This window comes from Neopelma chrysocephalum, unplaced genomic scaffold, assembly GCF_003984885.1.
Source record: "Neopelma chrysocephalum unplaced genomic scaffold, ASM398488v2 Primary Assembly neopelma1_43, whole genome shotgun sequence".
NCBI lineage: Eukaryota > Metazoa > Chordata > Aves > Passeriformes > Pipridae > Neopelma > Neopelma chrysocephalum.
The window spans coordinates 23253171-23272425 of record NW_020897702.1 but is presented as its reverse complement, the minus strand read 5'-3'; the positions used below and the strand labels follow the sequence as shown (position 1 = coordinate 23272425).

Genomic DNA, 19255 nt, shown 5'->3' with positions numbered 1-19255 from the left:
CCCTCCCAATAACCTGAGGCCAGGCCTTGGGTTTGCCCGGCATGGTACTGAGTAGCTCAGCACCAGAATTACCTCCTGTCCACTCCCATGTGATGGAGGTTGGTTGGGATTTATTCTCCTAATGCAGTGAACAGCTGTTTTCAATAGAACATCTGCACTCATGGGATTTTCAGAGAGGACAATTTCAGCAAAGCCCAAAGAAGCAAGCTGGCGGAGTTTTCCTGGGCCTCTGGACCAGATCCTGCTCAGGTGTGACTGAGGAACCTGCAGAATGGGAAGAATTCAGAGGGGACATATTTCAGTACTGATGCCATGTGCTACTTTCCCTCCCCCCTGCTCTGTCCCCACCCCACCGATCAGCCTCTTTAACATGACAAAGAGTCTGGAGGAGCGGGCCACGGTGAATATTGCAGTCCCAGGCAGGGAATGGCCTGCTATAAAGCTAACTGCCTGTCTGTGCTTCGGAGCTACCTCAACTTGCTGGTGAGACCTGCCCCCCAAGAGAAGGTGGCATCTATCAGAAGGTGGGGGATCCACCCCTTCATCTGCTCCCCATGTGTGCGCACTTGGCTCTGCCTCCCTACCAGGCTTACCCCAGCGGGACTGGCATGGGGTACCTGGAGTTTTACTGGAACTCGGCGGGGGAGGCAGGGCATGCTCCCACATCGGCTGGGCCAGCGGGAGCAGCCAGTGCCAGGCAGTCTCCGGAGGCAGGAGGAAAGAGGCACACAGCAGGTAAGGAATTTCAGCTAAGTCCTCGAGCTGATCCCTAGGATACCTCTAGTCCTAGTTCAACAAATTGCTAAAGACTTTGAGCAACTTTTTCTCTCTCTCTGCCCTGGTTTCCTAATGTGTGACCTAGGCAAAGTGCGATGTCATAGGCAAGGAGGGTGGGTGACCTTAGGCAGTCACACCACCTTTGCATGCAACTTTTCTTTGGCGACTGTGAACCGGTTTCCTAAACCTCAACAGAGCCTGCAAGCATCGAGGCACTGGCAGGTTTGCTCCAGGCTGAAGGGCACTGTGGCAACGTGGTCTCATGGAAGTTCATGGTTCTTGTGGCAGGAATGTCTGGGCCTCCTTTTAGTCAAATGTTGTCATCCGTGCTATGGAGAGAAACCAATCCTGAAGATACTTCTTGTGGCATCCCTTATCCCCTTACAAACTCTTTGCACCTTTCATGTGCTTATTAAAATTGAGCCAAGGCCTGCTCTGAATCACTGTGCTGGAAGATCTGCTTCCTTTAAATCCAGCACTGTTACTTTCCTGTTCTTTCAGTTTGCCATTTTCCTCTATTTCCCTCTCCTTTCTGTACTCTTGTTGCCTTGCCTTTCCCTTTTCGCAAAGAAGTCCCAGGCACCATCGCAGTGGCATTTTCAGTTCCTGCCATTACTCTCCCATTCCAGTGAGTGGCAATAGAACAGCTGAGGAAGGCAGGTTTTCGCCCAGCCCCGTTGCACGGTCAGCCGGGCAACACTCTCTCGCAAGGTAAATGGGTGTGAGGAGAACGAGATTTTGCAGTGCCAGTTTCAAGCTGTCAGTTGTTATTGGAAGCTACAGGCTCAGGCAGAGTGACTAGTGGCTACCTGACATGTGCCTAGCTGCCAAGTAGTTTGGAGAAAGGCTTAAGTTCTCTGCATGCTTCCTACTCCACGAAGGCAGCAGGCAGATGGACTTGTTTGTGTCCCCAGTGGGTCTGGTATATAGACTTAAAACCCATCTTCAAACAAACACCCTTCTCTGGTACCACAGAGACAAGCGTTCTTCTGCCAGGAAGTACCACAGATGTGGCCACTTTTCTGAGGTCCACAGCACCTCAAGGCTTTTGAATGATTGCTTAGTAGGCTCTCAGCTTAGGATAGAAGAAGGAAAGGTTTGGTAAGGCTGATGGGAAGCCTGTTCCTCGGGGCGACATCAGTACTTTGCACTGGACATAAATTCGAGAGGTTGAGGAGGATGTCTCAGTGGGCTTCAGTGTCACAGCTCTCAGGGTGACTGGGAAGGAGGTTGGGAGATATTGGTTGGGCTATGTAGTCCAAAAGTGTGTTCTGAAATGGCACTGCCCCATTCACTGCACTTCCTCTCTCCTGAAATGTCAGTAGAAGGAGAGGGGACGGACCATGCAGAAGCGTTTGCAGAGGAGTAGTTGGAGGAAGGAGACACGGGCAGATTTATCATTGCAGTTATGGGGAAGAGGGGTGTCTGGCATCACAGCCTTTCAGTCAGGGCTGGCCTGAGAAGGTTTCAGCCTCTCTCAGAGGTCAGTAACCAGGCATGTGACAGAAAGGAGCTGGAGTAATCTCTCTTGTTAGCATTTTCTTATTCCTTCAGCCTGAATGTCTTTGCATTTTGGCAGCTTTTGCCTGCACTGGTAGCCCAGATTGTTCAGGAAGTTTTTCCTTTAGATGTTTATCTCAACTCCTTAAGACCAGGAAAAATGAAAAGGGTCTTGGATGCCTTCCTCTGCACTCTTGAATTTTGTCCTCCATGTCCCTGCTACAGGATTAATGGCTCACCTGTCCCGCACATCAACCTTTCCTCTCTCTGTCCCCACTTCTACGTCAAATTTCTCCCCTTCATTCTCCTCTTGCCAAAAGCTCCCCTCAGCCAAATAGGAACCTCCATCTATATATGTGTTTTCTGCAGTGGCGTGGTCTGTGGTGGGAGATGCAGGCAAACAGGACTAAGTCAATATTCAAGGTCTGACTGATGCTCTACACCTGCCACCCCATCATTGTAAGCACCAGCTTCTCTGCCCCACCACACACTCTGGTGGGAGGTTGCTTTGCCACTGTCTATCAAATGCCTTCATATTACTGGGCAGGCAGTTTTGGGGAGCCCAGTCACCAACCAAAGCTATGCTTGCAGTCACGACCAGGCCTCTTTACACCACACCGAAACTGAAATATTACTGAGGCCTTTTGGAGGAGGATAGTAATACTGTTAAGCAATGTGCACCACTGTCCCCTCCCTGCCCTGAATTTTCTGCCTGGCAAAAGGGAGGCACAAGCACCCCAGAGGGGACTGAGCTGGGAAATTGCTCATTGTCAGTGTACTTATCTGTGCTCAGATCCATGAAGAAAGGAAGGTGACACAAGCCTTTGTTTCAAGAGAGCAGGCAGAGAAAGCTCATACCCATACAGCTCTGTGTTCCATCTTGTATACTGTTTCCCATTGTCTTTTTATTTATAGAAATATCCCCAGCTTCATCCAGTTCTGGGAATTTCAGCCAACTCACACCAGATTCAGCCACCAGTCCACATTCGTCATCCTTGTCCCCACAGCCTACAGCTAAGTCTCAGAAGGGCAGAGAATGTGGCGTGGAGGGGATAAGGAAGACCAAGAGCCGTACAGCTTTCTCCAAGGAGCAGCTGCAAACCCTGCACCAGCGGTTCCAGAGCCAGAAGTACCTCAGCCCCCAGCAGATTCGGGAGCTGGCTGTCGCCCTGGGGCTCACCTACAAGCAGGTGAACACAGAGACTTTGACCCATGGTATATCTGTCTCACAGTGGCTGAATGGTCACATGCAGCAACATCAGCAACAGGATGGAAAGATGAGTCACCAGCAGAGAGTAGAGGCAAAGGCGCCATCTAACAGTTGCTGTCCTGCTTATTCATGCCCAGAGATCAGAAGTACTTTTGTGGATAGGAGAGCCAGTGGCATTTGGGCCTCTCCAGCCAGGGGTCAGTTAAGGGTTCCTTCCCAACACATGTAGTAGAATTGCAAACCCACTGATGAATATGTTTTTTGCTGCAAACAGTCTCTACCCTGGGCTTGACAGCACTTCACAGCTTTTTCCATGCACTGTGAACTTCACAGAAACCCTGGCAGGCATCAGTTCTCTGAATCACAGGGCTGCAACATGCTGAAAGCTACTGCTAGTGTTTCCCAGGGCTGATCTTGTCCAATATCTAATAATGTTCCACACTTAGCACTGCTTGGCTGCTTGACACCTGCTCCCCTCTCCATGTGAGTACTGTGAGGTTCATTCATACATCAGAGCTCTTCAGGGTCTGCTAAGCTCCAGGTAGGTTGTGTGTAGTGAAATCATGCTGCCTCAAATGATGCCAGCAGAGGGGGCTGGGCAACGGGGCACAAGTGCTTAATGTACCTAGAATTTGGATCTCAAAGCTGGACATGGCCTGGATGCCCCGGGACTAAGAAGTTATACGTGCACTGTAGGTGCACACATAACACGCACACACAGGAACTGGTTCTTTCAGGAACAAGATAGGTGGGACAGTCTGCTCTTTCCTTCAATCCACATCCCTGCAAGGCTGCTTTCACAGCACAGACACAGCCCTGGGGGAAATGACTCTGGAATTCGCCTCAGCAAGGAGCTTTGCATTTGAGAAATGCTGGCTAAAAGGAGCAAGTCTCTCTCTTCTCCCTTCACAAACATGCAGAAACAGTGTCTTAGAAGTTTGCCTGTAGTACAGGGAGCTTTTAGATCCCTCAGTGGGTCTGATTTGCACCAGACAATCACCTCCGTGATTGAAATGAGTTGATTTGTCACAACCATCACTGTCCCTTGACATAAAGCCAGCCCCTCCCCCATCACACAGTTGCACTAGCCACCTGCTGAGGCTGCTAGACAGACCTCTCCCCTTGGCAACAACCCCAGGGAGCTCTTAAAAGGCCTTTATCTGCTGCTGCCCATGTATCTATGCCATCTGGTCACTTTTCCCCTGGTTCTTCCTGCTTTTGGATTTGGTAACATCCCTCTCCTTTGCCGACATTTTCTCTGCTCTCCCTTCCCCCCCTTAGGTGAAAACTTGGTTCCAGAACCGGAGAATGAAGCTGAAACGGTGCCAGAAGCACAGCCTGTGGACTGAACGGGCTCAGTGTCTCACACAAGTAAGAACACAGCACATAGTTCTTCATGGCTCTTCTATCTGGACAGATCAGTCCTGTGATGTATTTCCTCCTTGGGGGCAACGTAAGCATACAAGTATCAGCGTACCCTGCCTTCTGCTTTGCTCAGCACGGAGGCACAGACTATGCCATGGAAATGTTTCCAGAGAAAAGTTCTTTTCCTCATATGTATATGTGTATGTGTATATATATGTATATGTATGTATGTATCTATATATACAATTGTGTATCCACCCCTGAGCTATGGGGGTGGATATGGTTCTTCTTGCCCTCCATGTCATTGCTGCTGGTCAAGAGACAACATGATATGTGAAGGGACAGAGCCTCAGAACGTGTCAGGCCCGTGCACACCAGGCTGTGTGCTGACTCACTGTCTTTCCTTTTCAGAGTGGCTTCCAGACCAATACTTACCTGGATGTGCACCCCAAATTCCACCAGGGCTATCCAATCACTGCAGTTGGCAACATGCAAACCATGCCTGCCCCCCGTCAGCACTATGGGGCAGGGCAGAACGCTTACACAGTTGTGACCAGCGAGGATGGAGGCGTCTTTGGCAAAGGCGGGGGTACCTGCAGTATCCAGCAGACAGTGGGTTTTATTGCCCAGCACAAAGTAGACTTTTACCACAGCTGTTCTGGCAGTGTGGAATATCCAGGCTCAAAGTCAGGTGATGGCTGTAATTTTCACCACTCAGCCACTATGGGGGCTCCTTTCCCAACCACTGCTGGCCACCATCTCTATCATTCCTAAGCACTGTGGATGTGGGTTACTTGGGCAGCCAGGAATTGAATCTTATTCTCATCTCTCCCTTAGTAATTCGTGTGCTCTCCAACTCAACAGCACCCTGTAGCTAGAACCTGTTTTGACATCTGAATATGTGCCTCCAAGCATGTACAGACACACAGACATGCAGATACCTGTTTGCCCATATACACACATACAGCCCTTCATTCGTAGGCCCTTACACTTGCACACACACACTCCCTTCTTGATTGGCACAGATAACCAAGTTCTCTTATAGCAAGACCCACGATCTGGCTACAAAGCTTATTATGCCTTGGATCTTCTAAATTATGGATCTTCTAACTTGTCTCAGATGAAGCACAGATTCCTTTGGGGATCTCATTTATACATATCACTGTATACGTGCATATATAACACATGAAGCATTGGGCTGTATGGAGAGGTGCTGGTCACATATCTTAACTGAAGTTCGAGAAGTTATTGCCATGTGCCAGTTGTCCATCTGATGTTTAGACCACCAGTTCTGTAGGTGAGCCATGAGGAATAGAATTGATGAAGTATCCAGTGAAGGGAGATGTGACAAGCAGTTTGCAGGAAGGCTGGTAAGATGATCTTATGAGCATCAAAATTATAAATAAGCCCTTCCTTCTAGTCTGTATCTTTCTGCGCCTCCCCTTGAGGAAATCTAACAGTGCATTCAATTTGGCAAATAAAAAAAAATATTTTTAAGATGCACTATGTATTTTTCTGTATCTTTTTTCCACTGCAATAGTTCATTGCAACATAAATAGCCATAACAATCATATGCCATTGTTGTTACTCATTTGATGCTGAAAATAGGTCAACTTCGTGACTCTTTGCAATGGCAGATATCTAGAGCCAAAGAACTTCCCACCTTAAGAACTTCCCCTACCCAGCAATATTGAATACTGACTGTTACGGAGGTACTATAATTTCTAAACTTAAGACTATATATGTGTCTAAATATCTAAAAACAGATGTGTGTAGCAAAGTATACTTAATTAGAGGCCTCAAGTTCCGTGAGGCACAGGTTTTCTATCACTTCTTGATGATGACAATGACTTTCACTTAATGCAATGAAGTAACTGTCATGGTTAAAAAAAATGAGCATAAATGAAGGCAATGATTTCTGTGACTGGAGTAATAAGCATGATCTTCTATTGGCAAAGCTGATTTATGTCTCTGTGCCTCCCAGCTGTTTATTCCCACTCCCTCATGCAGACGCTCTTTGACCTTATTGTAAACTGTGCAGTGTGCTGGTTTTAGCTGAGAGAGTTAATTTTCTTCACAGTAGCTAGGATAGTGCTGAAAACAGGGTTGATAATACAGAGATGTTTTCATTAGTGCTGAGCAGTGCTCACACAGTGTCGAGGCCTTTTCTGCTTCTCCTTATCTCCCTGACAGTGAGAAGGTTGGGGGTGCACAAGGAGTTAGGAGGAGACACAGCTGAAACTGCTGATCTCCAACTGACCCAAGGGATATTCCAGACCATATGACATTGTGCTCAGTGTATAGAATAAGAATAAGAAGAGGGGGACGTTTTAGTTATGCCGTTTTTCTAAGTAACCATTACGCCTGATGGGGCCCTGATGTTCCAGAGGTGGCTGAACCCCTGCCTACCCTTGGGAAGTGGCGAATTAATTCATTGTTTTGCTTTGTATGTGTGTGTGTGTGTCTTTTGCTTTACCTATTAAATTGTTTTTGTCTCAGCCCATGAGCTTTCTCTCTTTTACTCTTCCAATTCTCTCCCCTGTCCCAGTAGCAGAGAGTGAGTGAGTGGCTGTGTGGTGGTTAGTTGCTGCCTGGCATTAAACCACAATATATGGCCAGCATGATTTGGGTAAAAATAAGGCCTTTGGGATGGTGAATTTCCAAGTCATATAATTTTGGCACAGAACCCCGCCCCACCCCCTACAGCCAGCAAGTGGCTAAGGTTGGGAAAGACGTGCACTTGCAACAATCAGAGGGGTGGGGACACTTAAATTAACTGAAAAGGTGCTGGTTAACATCTGAAGATGGACTACAATAGCAACAATTATCAGGGCTCTCTCACCAGTGTAAGGATTTTTTTTCAGTCCTTCTGGAGCCAACAATGCTGTTTACTCACTTGAATATCATCTGAAACCTTTCCATGCCACCCCATCAAAGGCAGATGTAGGTGAAATAGTTGAGCCTGTGACTGCTCCTCACTAATAATTCTCTGGAAAAGGAGATACGTACTCCTTCAGAGATGCTTTAGGACAGGCAGGATCTTGCTGTTAAGTCTCTGGGACTGACTTGAAGAAAGATGCTGTCTGTAAGAGCAACGGTTGTGATCTCCCTGCTATTGACCTTCACAAAGTAGTGCAAACAAACACTACCAAATATTGCAGTTTCCGCAGAGACACACAGAATTTCTCAGAGGCCATCATTCAGAGACAGACCTTATTGCTAGAGGTGGTTCTGGAGACCAAGAGCCTGCAGCAATTCCAAGAGGCAAATAAGCAACTTACAGGAAGGGAACCTATTGATGTCTGCTGTGTCAGTAGCTTCATTCCCGATGTCCTGTGTAAAAGCAGCAGGAATGCAGCTTCTGTTAGACGCAGTCCTTCAGCCTCAGCCAGCCAGAGGGACACTAGGGACTTTAGTTTCTTTTCTGGTCCTTCCCTAATATCTAAACAATCACTTGGATGGATCTCAGGGCTCACCCAATGAAGAATTCCCAATGTTGTAATTTGTAAAAGATTTAATGGTTTGAACACAGCCCAGTGCGAGAGACACATCCTGTCTGTGAGCAGATGGACTTCCATCAAATGGAAGAAATTAATTCTAGCCTGGTTATGAAAGAGATTCACAGATATGACCTGAGGGTGCTCTTCAAAACTTTGGACACCACAAAGATAACATGGCCCCCCTCAGAAAAAATAATTTTTTTTTTAATTTTTTTTTTTAAATGTCCAAGAGCAGTGTCATGATTTTGGGTCCTTCCTGCCTCATGACTATTCAGTATCAGCTAATATGCTGCTGCCCTCTGATGATGGGCCAAGCAAGAGATGTGGCAACACTGTACTGAAAATTTCCAAAACCCTGTTAGCTCAGCATTTGTCACATAGTGTACTTAGATAACTAAATATGTTTATATACGCCTGTAGGGAAGAGCCTGTTAAAGCAAAGATCATGACCTTTATCTGCACTGGGGAGACAGCCAGGGCTGTGAGCCCTTGCTCATGGACCACTCAGAAGAAACATGGAGCTTGTAAAACATCTGTACAGGCCATGCTGACACAGAGAGCAAGGAATGTGGTTGCTTGCACTGCTCTACTTGCTTGGTGTTTTGCCTATGGGACAGCAAAGGCTGGAACCCAGTAAACTAGAGAATAAACTCTAGTCTACATAACATGTACTAGATCTACTTTCTTCTGTTTGGGTGTGATTCTCTGTATGACTGGAACTACATCTGCAGCATTGACAAACAGGAGTGTTGACACTGCAGAGATACTGTGAAAGCAATACAGTGCATTCTCACAAGCTTAATATAAATAAAAAACTTCAAATGATCTTACAGCTTGATCCTAAAAAGATTTGCTGGCAAGGCACATCATGTTTTCAGTGTGCAGAAGTCACTGTTACACAGAACAGTCATGAGAAGCAATAGTCTTAACAGAGATCTAAGGTATCCTAGCAGAAAGAGCTTTTCCTGGCATGCACTTACTTCCTCTGAGGAACTGATACAAACTTTTTTTTGGCAAGTATGAATCTGGAGGGAGTAGTTGCATCTCCACCAGTTTTGGTAGTAATGCCCAATTACCTGTGCAGTTGTTTCACATGTGGGATTCAGGCACTTCAAGATAACAAGAGGTTGCCAGCACCGCAGAAAGGCAGAGTTCTACGTAATTCCACAGCCTCTAGAAACACTTCCTGAGCTAGTAGCAGTCCTTTCCAGCCCACCTGCCAAAATTCCAACAACAGCTGCTCCCCATGTTCCCTACAGCTATATATGCTTACCAAACCTGCATGCAACCCAGGCTGATCAACCAGGGGATTAACAGACCAGTGAGGGAGCACTCCATGGTAAATGCAGTAACACAGACCATAGCATGCAGAGCAATCTATCTCAGCCCCAGGGCTGGTTTTGCAACAATATCTGTTTCTGCAGAAGGACATCTGCCAGCAAGGCTATCTCCTTACCCTTGGAGCAGAAACATGAAAATAAAACATACCCAAGCAACACAGGTAAGCTGCAGTAAGCATCCTCTGCAATCATTCTGCAAAAACCTGCATACCTTGGGTATTTCTGTAGAACTAAAGATTGCATCTTAAAAAAATTAATGCATAAGCTACTAATTTTAAAGCTGAAAGACAAGGCTTTAATATCTATGACTTTTATAGGTATATGGTTCAGCTCTATTTTTTAAGGGAATTGTTGAAATTAATACTGCTGCTAGAGAATTACTCAGAATTCAGACAAACTGATGTTGGGACATAAATGCCCAGTCAGGATGAGAAAGGATTTCTTTTCTGTGATACAGAAAATCATGTGAACCTGGCATTTCCCCCTCTTCCAGGCAATTTAACTTTTTCTACTGTTTAAGGTTGGCAGCCCACACACATGGATGACTCAGCCTTTCTTCCTCCTCTATAGGCTCAACCCTCTGGTTTCTCCTTCCTGTACCTATTGTACTCACCCTTGGAAGTAGAGGATTACAGTGTTGCAGAAGAAAGGGGATATGCTTTGGCACCCACACAAGCAGGTTCTGTTCAGCAAAGGGCCTGTAGCAGCTTGAGCTGTCAGCTGCCACTTCCACTAATTGTGTTCGGTGAGAGTACCCATTGAACTGCCCGTTTCAGACAGATGAAGGCTTCATTGGTGTACTGTACATTAAAGAACCTGGGATTAAACCAAAACACATAATTTCTGCTAGTTTAGACTATGGCTATTAATAGGAGCTTGGTTCTGTTTTTGTTCCAGTGGCAGAATTCAGTTACTTACACAGAGACTTCTGTCCAATTGAGGTTAGCACAAAGACCCCAAGGGAGCTGCAGCCTCAACGAAGCAGGATCCCAGACCTGTAATTGTGACCCTCTGGAGCAGCAGCAGGTTACCACACAATTTCAAAAACATTTTCTTTTTCTTCTATCCTCATCCTTCAATACCTCTTGTAAAGCATTACAGTTTAAGGGCTAATACAAGCATGTTACAGGGCTGCACATTACTTCAAGCCAGCTTGTCCAGTTGCCCAGCCCTGGAACTCCCCTCCCACCTTGCACTAGGCAACACACATATGTTAAAAACAAGGCTGGTGGATTTCTGTGATTACTTTTTTAGAACATTTGTTTGATCCTACTTCTGGGAGAAACACAGTAAGGTTACTTTTTTTTTCCTTCACTCACTGCAGGTCTAACCTGTGTAGAATAACTATTCTCATAGCAGGCTATTTCAATGCAAGCTGGTGACACCATTTCAACATTAAAATAAAGTAATTTATTTTTAATTAAAACAAATTTGTAACATTAAGAGCATTAAACAGGAACATGAGAACATTAAGAACATTAGGCAGAAACAACATGCACATAACATAGAACACACTTGATATAACTGCAAAAAAACCTAACAAAACCACAACTTTATGAAAAATTATTCTGCAACAAGTGTTTGCCTTCTTTGCAGTGAAAGCTCTGATACGAGATACACAGGGTAAGGATCAGAGATCACCTGCTAAAGAGGCAGCACAGGAAGGTGAGACTTGAACAACACACAAACCTTTATAACCACTGCAGCTGTGGCATTGCACACTGACTTTAATGAATGAGGTTTCATTTTATCCACACGCAAAACACCTTTGCCAAGGGTTAAGCTCTGAACAGACAAGCACTTTTAATCAGAAAACTAGCCCAAGTCAGCAAGGTGCTGAGCCCCTCCTCCGGTGGTTAAAACAGCAGTAGGACAAGACAAAGAAATACAATCTATATTCCTGAGTCGAGACCCTGGAAACCCCATGAGCAAACACAAGACAAGGGAGCAAAAAATACTTAAACCTGAGACTCATAACCACTCTGGGCCCCCATGGGATGCCAAGGGACCTGGCATTGATGCTGTACAGGAGAGCTCAAAAACGGTGTGACAGTGTCAGAAGTACTCTGGAAGTCGTAGGTGTCTTCTGACTCCAGGCTGACATAATCCACATTGTCAGAGTAGCTGTGACAGAAGTTCATTGGCTGGCTTAATAAACCCACAGCTTGCTGGGTATTGCAGCTTGTCCCACCTTTTCCAAAGAGCCCCTCATCCTCCACAGCCACGAATGAGTACAGGCTCTGCCCATTCCCATAAGTCTGTCCACTGCTGTAGGCCTGGTGCGTGTTGGTCATAGCCTGAAGGTTTCTGCTGGCACCGACAGGGAAGCCCTGGTGATATGTGGGCATTATATCCAGGTATGCAGCCTGACGAGCCCCATTCTAGGAGAGACAAAGAAGGTTGTTCAGTAATGCAGAGCACCACACCAACTGCCCATTCTTATTGATAGGTCCTCCTTTTTCGCTCCCTGCCCCTCCTGTAAGCTAAACAATAGCGCCTTTTTCATACTCATTGTCCTCCCTATAGACCAGTAATAGCAGAGGTGGCAGGATCTACTGTCAGTAATCTCCAGATCAATGTGTCTGGGAGCACCACGTGGGTGAGAAAACCAGCAAATAGCTTTGCTAGATGTCTTTGGCTGTTTCATTTCTATCTCTCTCAAATGAGAGATAAGTGGGCTGGAAACAAAGCTCTTTCAGTGCCAAGGCAAGCTTAAAATAGATGCCACTGTAAAACCTATTACGATAACTGGATTGGTAATATCGAATCCTGTACATTGTTTGAATTAGCAGGTTGGACATGATGCACTTCTCTCCACAGACTGGAGGAACCACGACTGGTGGTGATGGGGAAATTTACTCACCTGTGGTAGATACAGCCCTTTTTCCACCCACTGGCTCTCCTTTTGGCAACGTTTGAATTTCATCCGTTGATTCTGAAACCATGTTTTCACCTAAAAGTGATAGGGAAAGGGCATAAGAAATTGGAAATTCATTCTCAAAGCTTACTGCACATCCCAAAGATGTTTTTCCTTCTGCCTGGCTTCTAATACGGTACATAATTTCAGCAGCTAACAACATGCAGCAGACAAGGTAGCTGCGAAATCACAGACCTGAATCATGAAAACGAACACTTCTACTCCTCAGATCACCACGGGATCTTCCACGATTTCAAAAGCATTACCCAAAAGACAGGCCAAGACAGAAACACAGCTTGTACAGCAGCATTATCCCACTGCTGCGCCAAGATCAGTGCTCAGAACCGAGTCATTCCTTCAGTCAAACAAGCAGCTGGTGGGGCAAGGACCCTTTCTTTAAGGAGAGGCCCGGGTGCCACTATGACTAAGAAAGGTAACGTGCATAGCAGTGCAAGTATTTGACTTGTTGCGTTCAGAGACAACAAGCGTCCATACAGAACAATAACCTGACTCCACATCGCCCTGCTTTGCTGCTCTGCGTGCCCTTTGAAACACCTGCATGGAGTGGGAGGGTAGTGCTGGAAGCAAACATAAGAGGAAGACTGAGTCATAAGTTTTGCCAGCCTCTCCTCTCACGTAAGCAATAGCATAAACAGGATCACGAAAGAAACTTATCTTTGAGGTTTAAGAAAAGAGAAAACCACCAACCCCCCACCACCACCACTTGTTCTCAAGGTCACTTCATGCCAGGGATGCAACTCAGCTACTCAGGGCAAGATGTTCACCTGCTTGTAGGTGAGCTCAAGGGTAGTAGCCAACTCCCGAATCTGCTGGGGGCTGAGGTACTTCTGGCTCTGGAACCGCTGGTGTAGGGCTTTAAGCTGCTCCTGCGAGAAGGCTGTGCGGCTCTTGCCCGTCTTCACCACACCTTTGCCTTGCGCTTTGACCTTCTGCAAAGAGGAGTGGGGAGACGGGCTTGCTGCTGCGGTGGGACTGGTGGCAGAGTCAGGGGTGTAGTACTGGGTGAGTGTCCCAGAGCTTGAAGAAGCTGGAGAGTCATCTGAGGAGAGAAGACAACTAGTGTGAGAGGAACCAGGGGGAAAAGACTCAAAAACTTTAAACTCCAGCTTCTCGGGAGAATTTAAGGTTGCGGATGCCCTGGGGACTCACAGGGGCTCCGCAGCTGTGGGCACAGGCAGCGTTGAGCCAGGGGAACCGAGACCCCTCGCTGAGGGCCACGCTGAGGCCGCCGGCAGCACCCCCGGCTCCCGCCGCTGCTCCCCTCGGGGCCGCCGGCGGAGCATCCCCGCCGGGGCAGGGGGCCGCCCGCAGCACCGTCATCGCCCCCCATCCCGCGGGCAGGAGGGACACAACTACCCTCAGCCGAGGGCAGCCCATCCGCTCCGCCGGGGCCGTACCTGGGGGACTGGACGTCTTCTCCGTCGCGGGCAAAGGTAGGGCGTCCGTCGCCGGAGCCTCCTCGGCGGGCATGCTGTCCGTGTTCCCTGGAGAGAGCCAATAGTAGTCCCCATACAGAACAGGTGAGTAGGACAGGCAGGACGGCATGGCCAGGTGGGCGCTCATGGCCGGGCCGGGACCCCCAGCTCCGAGCATGTGGCGGTGTGGCGGTCGAGAAAGCAGGCAGCTCGCAGTCAAGTACCCCATTGGGCTGAGGGGAGGGGGGGCCGATGCTTTAAGTCCTCTCCAGCCTGGCCTTGGCTAGAAGGTATTGTCATGGCCATTGTCATGTTAAAAATTGGTTGATTGGTGGGGAGGGACTTTAGGGGTATTCAGGGACTGGGGGAGGGCTGGGACACCAGGCCCCGCTTCCCAACTTGGCCCCTTGGTGCCACGGTGGGTGTCAAGTACATTCCTCCCTACTACGGGGTGCGAGGAAGGTCCTTGTTTCTCCCTCGGGGCCAGAAGGCCTGAATAGAGTCGCCTGGTGAGTTGGACAGGGCTTGGCAGACCCCCCCACCCCCACATTTAACACTCTTTCTCCCCACCTCCGCCTCCTCACCGGTCCCCGCCCAAACAGAAAGAATGGACCCACAGCCCGCCGCGGGGCATGCGGAGACTTTGTGCGTCTGCATTGCAGATCGCAACCATCACTGCAAACAGATAAGACCTCCACCTTCCGGCAAGTGAGCCCAGACGGGACGCAGCGGGGACGGCGCTACAGAGCGATGTCTGTATTGCGGGGAAGGGGGCTCAAAGAAAGCCAGGCTACTTCTCTCAGAGGCTAGCCCAAGGCTGAGTCAGGCAGTCCTGCTCTGTAGTGGCACAGAGAAATAGCACTTCACCGTTTTCAAGTTTCTTTCCCCAGCCACTTGAGCCTTTTTTCTTTTAAAAGTGATAGCTTAAAAAAATAAGAAAGGTTCTTTTTGCTATGCACCAAGGAGAGGTGGGAATCACCGGGTCAGATTCAAAAAGAAACGAACACTGCAGCTGTAAAAGAGCCTTACAGATCTTAAGGATTTGAAGTCAGGGCCTAGAGTCTTCTTGGGGAGCATAAACTGCTTCTCTTCCCCCCTCCCCAGATTACTATTTACTTTTAGGAAGTAAAAAACTTATCGGATCTTACAGCCCGGGAATTACAAAACCTGGAAAACCTCCTGGAAGACTTAAAAATAAGGGCATGTGATGCATTAAGCAAATTTTTTCACCTCTGCCAGTGCAAGGAAGCAGGACACAGGCACCTACCTGTGTACAAAGGCAAGGGAGTAGCTACTAGCCCTGTTCCATTGCAAAACATCTTTAGGAGCTGACAGAGAGGGACTTCCTTTGGTTTCCTTTTATCTCCTCCTCCCATCTTGAATCGTGATGAGAAATGAGCCCCAGCTGGTTCCCTGAGCCACCTGTAAGGGTCCTTGCCGGGCCTACTTTTGATCGCCTCCTAACTAATGGTGATTTCATTTCTCGGAATCCGGACAGGATCCAGTCAGACACATGATTAGGAACGGGAGGAGGCAAGGGGCGGGAAGTGATTATAATCAGGCGAGAGAGATGAAATACAGAACAAGAGCCAGAGCCTGCTTTTGGCCCCGAAGCAAGCAGTCCCGGGCAGGGGCCTGCCCCAGGCTGTGGGTTTTGGGCAGGTCGCTTGCTCGGTGCCGCCAGTCCAGATGCACGCATGGGAAGGGACTGCCCCTCGAACACGCAGCCATCGTGCTGCCCTTTGCGGGACAGAGGGCCGCCGGGACCCACGGTCCCCTGCTGTCAGGGCTTCCCCAGGACAGGTGTGATCCCTGCGAGGGCTCTCTGAGTTCATCAAAACCAGTCCTTTGCAAAGACGGAGAAAAACACAGGGTCTCTACAGGGCACAGCCCTTGCGTTTGGCCATCCCAGAGGCTGCAGGAACCCCTGAGTCGTCCGAGGGGACACGGCTGGCGAGGATCAACTGCAGCAGAGGGATGAGAGTTTTACAGATGGAGTAACACCGCCTCCACCAGCAAATCCTCCCTGGGAGAGCTGTGTGTGTGTTAGGAAACGCAGCAGGACTGCTCATAATTTGCAATTTTCATACATAGACCAGTTTTCACGTATAGATCAGATTGTGTCCTAGAGTCACACCTGTTTTGTAGTGTGCATGGAACGTTTTTCTTTTCGTTTTTTTTTTCTGCCTATGTTCATCTTTTTTTTTTCTCATCCCACTTGTTCTCCATTATCTTTTTTTTTATGCTTTAACCACCAAGTCTTTTTTTTTTCCACATACAACCTTCCAGTGAGGATAATTTGCTCTCCTCCTCAACTATACCTCTAATCAAGTGACCAAACATATATTTTTTTAATGTCATTGTGAGAGAAACAAGACTTGTGTGATGGATAAAACCATAATATCTAAAGTCAGAATTTATTTAGGAAATCAAATTATTTTCCCCCAAATAAATGATACACATAAAAACATACTGTGAAGGTAAATCCAGAAGTTATACAGACACAAAGAATGCTATGGGAAACATGATATGGATGTTTGAGAAGCTCTCCAGGGTGATCAGGTCTGGAACATCTGCTTGTGGCACCATTAGCCTTCAGATTGGCTATACTGCCCATTAAAGTCCATGCTGTTCTTTTAAAAAATATCTGTTGGGAATGATTCACAGAGCAAACGCAAGTATCCACTCATGTTTATTTTCGAGCTGTTTTCAGCTGGAACAGCAACAGAGGTCAGATCTAGTCTAATCCTGTTCTTCCCAACAGGACCAAATAGCAGAAACGATTTTGTTTTTGACCTAAGGTTGTGTTTCCCTCTCCCCGTAAGTTTGCTCATTAAGTATCTGGAAGTGAATGCAGCCACTCACTGGGCTGTGGCATACCCTAACAAACCCTTTCTATAGTGCTTCAGCAGCAAAGATAGAAGTTCAAGTCCAAAAGCAGCCTTGGCCTCTTCGCCTAAGCAAGGTGAGATAGGACTGTGCATGAAGATGTTTTCATCCAGCAAGTTTCCCCTACAAGGATCTCCCATTATTCTCAGTAAGGGAATTCCTTCGGAGAACTGGAGCTCAACCTTGCTCTGAAGTGATGCAAATACACCATTTTACATAGGCTGGAGCTGGGGAGGCAGCAGCTGGATGATACTGTAAATCCAGCTCTGAAGTTCACATCACTGGGTCAGAAATGCTATGGGTTCCTACCTCAGTGCATTCCTAAATTCATTTCCGTGAACAAGATAATGTTATAGCAGTAGAAATTGTCTCAAATTTTACATACATTAGGTACTCTTCTGTCCTCCTCCAGCTAGCTCTAATGTGGGTTATCTGTGTTTTGGTAAATACTGTGAAGTGTCACTGTGTGTCGCTGTATCATTCTGCTCACGTTCATGGGGCTCAGCGAGATGGCAGGGTGCTGGGTTGATATTAGTGAACAGGGAACCAGGGCCTGCTGTCCCTCCAAGGTTTTCCTGAGAGCCATCATCCTCTGACAGGGATGTGTGTGGTTGGGGAAGGTAGACAGAAATCCCCACCTTGTGTTTTGTTGAGCTTGTCTGAGCTTTTCTCCCAAGCAGGCACCTTTAATTTTATAATTTCACTTTTTTTCTAATTGAACATTCCTCAGGTTAAGTGTATGAAAACACTCCTGCCCTGCAAACCTCAGTACTCTCACAGCCCTTGGCTCTGGACAGCCTGTCCCCTGTAGCATGGTCGCAGCTCACAGTCTGGACCCAAGATGCCAGATTGTGGAAGGAAAGGAATCAAGAAAGAATAACAAAAATTAGACCCTCATTCATATTAAAATACAGTTTTCCTTTCTCTTGACTCTTTAGGGGAGCAGGTAAAGGACAAAGCTTTTCCCTCCCACTAACCACCAGTCTCTCAATGCCCTGTGAATTACTGGATGATGTGGCCTTTTGTTAACAGTGGAGAGGAGACTTGCACAGGGGAGCCATGGCACAAAACAAAGTGACTCCCTGAAAAGGCAGGAAATCTGGGTGCCAAAAAGCAGGTGGGAAGCAGGCTAGTGAGACAACCCAAATTTCTAGGGTTTGATGGGTCTGTTCTTCCTTTAACAATCCTTCATCCATGCCTGCCATGCACATGATGCTGGAGTGCTGTAAGCATTTATCTCAACAAGCATTCCCTACCAGAGCCCATCGGCTTTAATATGGAACAGTCTTCCCAGGGCACGACTTTTGAGCAGCTTGGAGCCAGGGTTATGGAAGTCCTGGGGAATATGGAGAGACTGTGCACATAGGACAAACCCTTCCAAGCATCCTCTCTGCTCGAATCCTCCCCTCTCTGCCCCAATCCTCCCCTCTCTGCCCCAGCCCTAGTGTAGTTGTTCCCACAGGCTCAGTTAGATGTCCTCTTACTAAAAGAAAACAGCATAAACACAGATGTGTTCAGATGACTTCTGCGGTTTCCACCTTAAGGGGGGCAGATAGTAAATCACTGTACCAAGGCCCTAGGCAGCCTCAAAATATGAGTCACCTCCCCCACTCTCCTAAAGGATGCTCTGCATTGGAACTTCGTCTTTCGTTCCCCAAGAACACACCACATAGGAACTGTGAAATGACACAGAAGCTCTTTTTTTTTCCCCCTGAGCCTTCTTTGTTTTTCTTCCCCATTCTTATAGGGGCAGTTTCCTACAAAATCCACTGCTGCTAGAGCCCTCGGTTCAAGTGGGACACTTAGAGGTAGCTAAATTTCATGCCTTCTCGAGTTCACTGTGTATTATGGCACCTGCTTTCTTCCACATCTCTCATCTGAGGATGATCCCATGTATGTCACCATTGTAAATGAACATCAGAACAGAACTAATGAGGATTACATGCCAAGTAGGTGACTGTGATTACACTTGTGCAGACCATAAGAGGGCACACGGTCTAGAAGTGCCACTAACACATCCCACCAACCAAGACCTTCCAAGTCAGCACATACTTTTCAGGCAGGTGACTGTGCCAAATCTGTGCTATCTGGATTTTTTTAGCCCCCCAAAACTCCCCTTAAGAGCAGCTCACCTATGAGACAAGTGTCTTAATTACAGCGAAGGCTGGGATTAGGAAAAACTATGCTCATTTTTCAAATCTATCAGGAGCTGACATACTGATGTCCACATTGCCTGGCCCTTGCCCCTACCTCTACACCCTCTCCTTTTTTCCAAGACTGGCTCTTGCAAATGCATTCATGAGCGATTAGCAAGTGTTTGA

At 47.4% G+C, this 19255-nt stretch overlaps 2 protein-coding genes across 2 annotated transcripts; one reads left to right on the top strand and one right to left on the bottom strand.

Annotated features, from left to right (window-relative positions):
* Nucleotides 1–554: 554 nt before the first annotated feature.
* Nucleotides 555–5626, top strand: LOC113964900 (homeobox protein NANOG-like). Its single transcript, XM_027677692.1, has 4 exons — nucleotides 555–735; nucleotides 3193–3467; nucleotides 4769–4858; nucleotides 5264–5626. The coding sequence occupies exons 1-4, from the start codon at nucleotides 555–557 to the stop codon at nucleotides 5624–5626; spliced, it is 909 nt and encodes a 302-aa protein (XP_027533493.1).
* Nucleotides 5627–11650: 6024 nt separating this feature from the next.
* Nucleotides 11651–14193, bottom strand: LOC113964929 (homeobox protein NANOG-like). The gene is made up of 4 exons (XM_027677711.1): nucleotides 14028–14193; nucleotides 13395–13669; nucleotides 12556–12645; nucleotides 11651–12073 (listed from the first exon to the last, which is right to left on the bottom strand). The coding sequence occupies exons 1-4, from the start codon at nucleotides 14191–14193 to the stop codon at nucleotides 11651–11653; spliced, it is 954 nt and encodes a 317-aa protein (XP_027533512.1).
* Between the last annotated feature and the right edge of the window lie 5062 nt (nucleotides 14194–19255).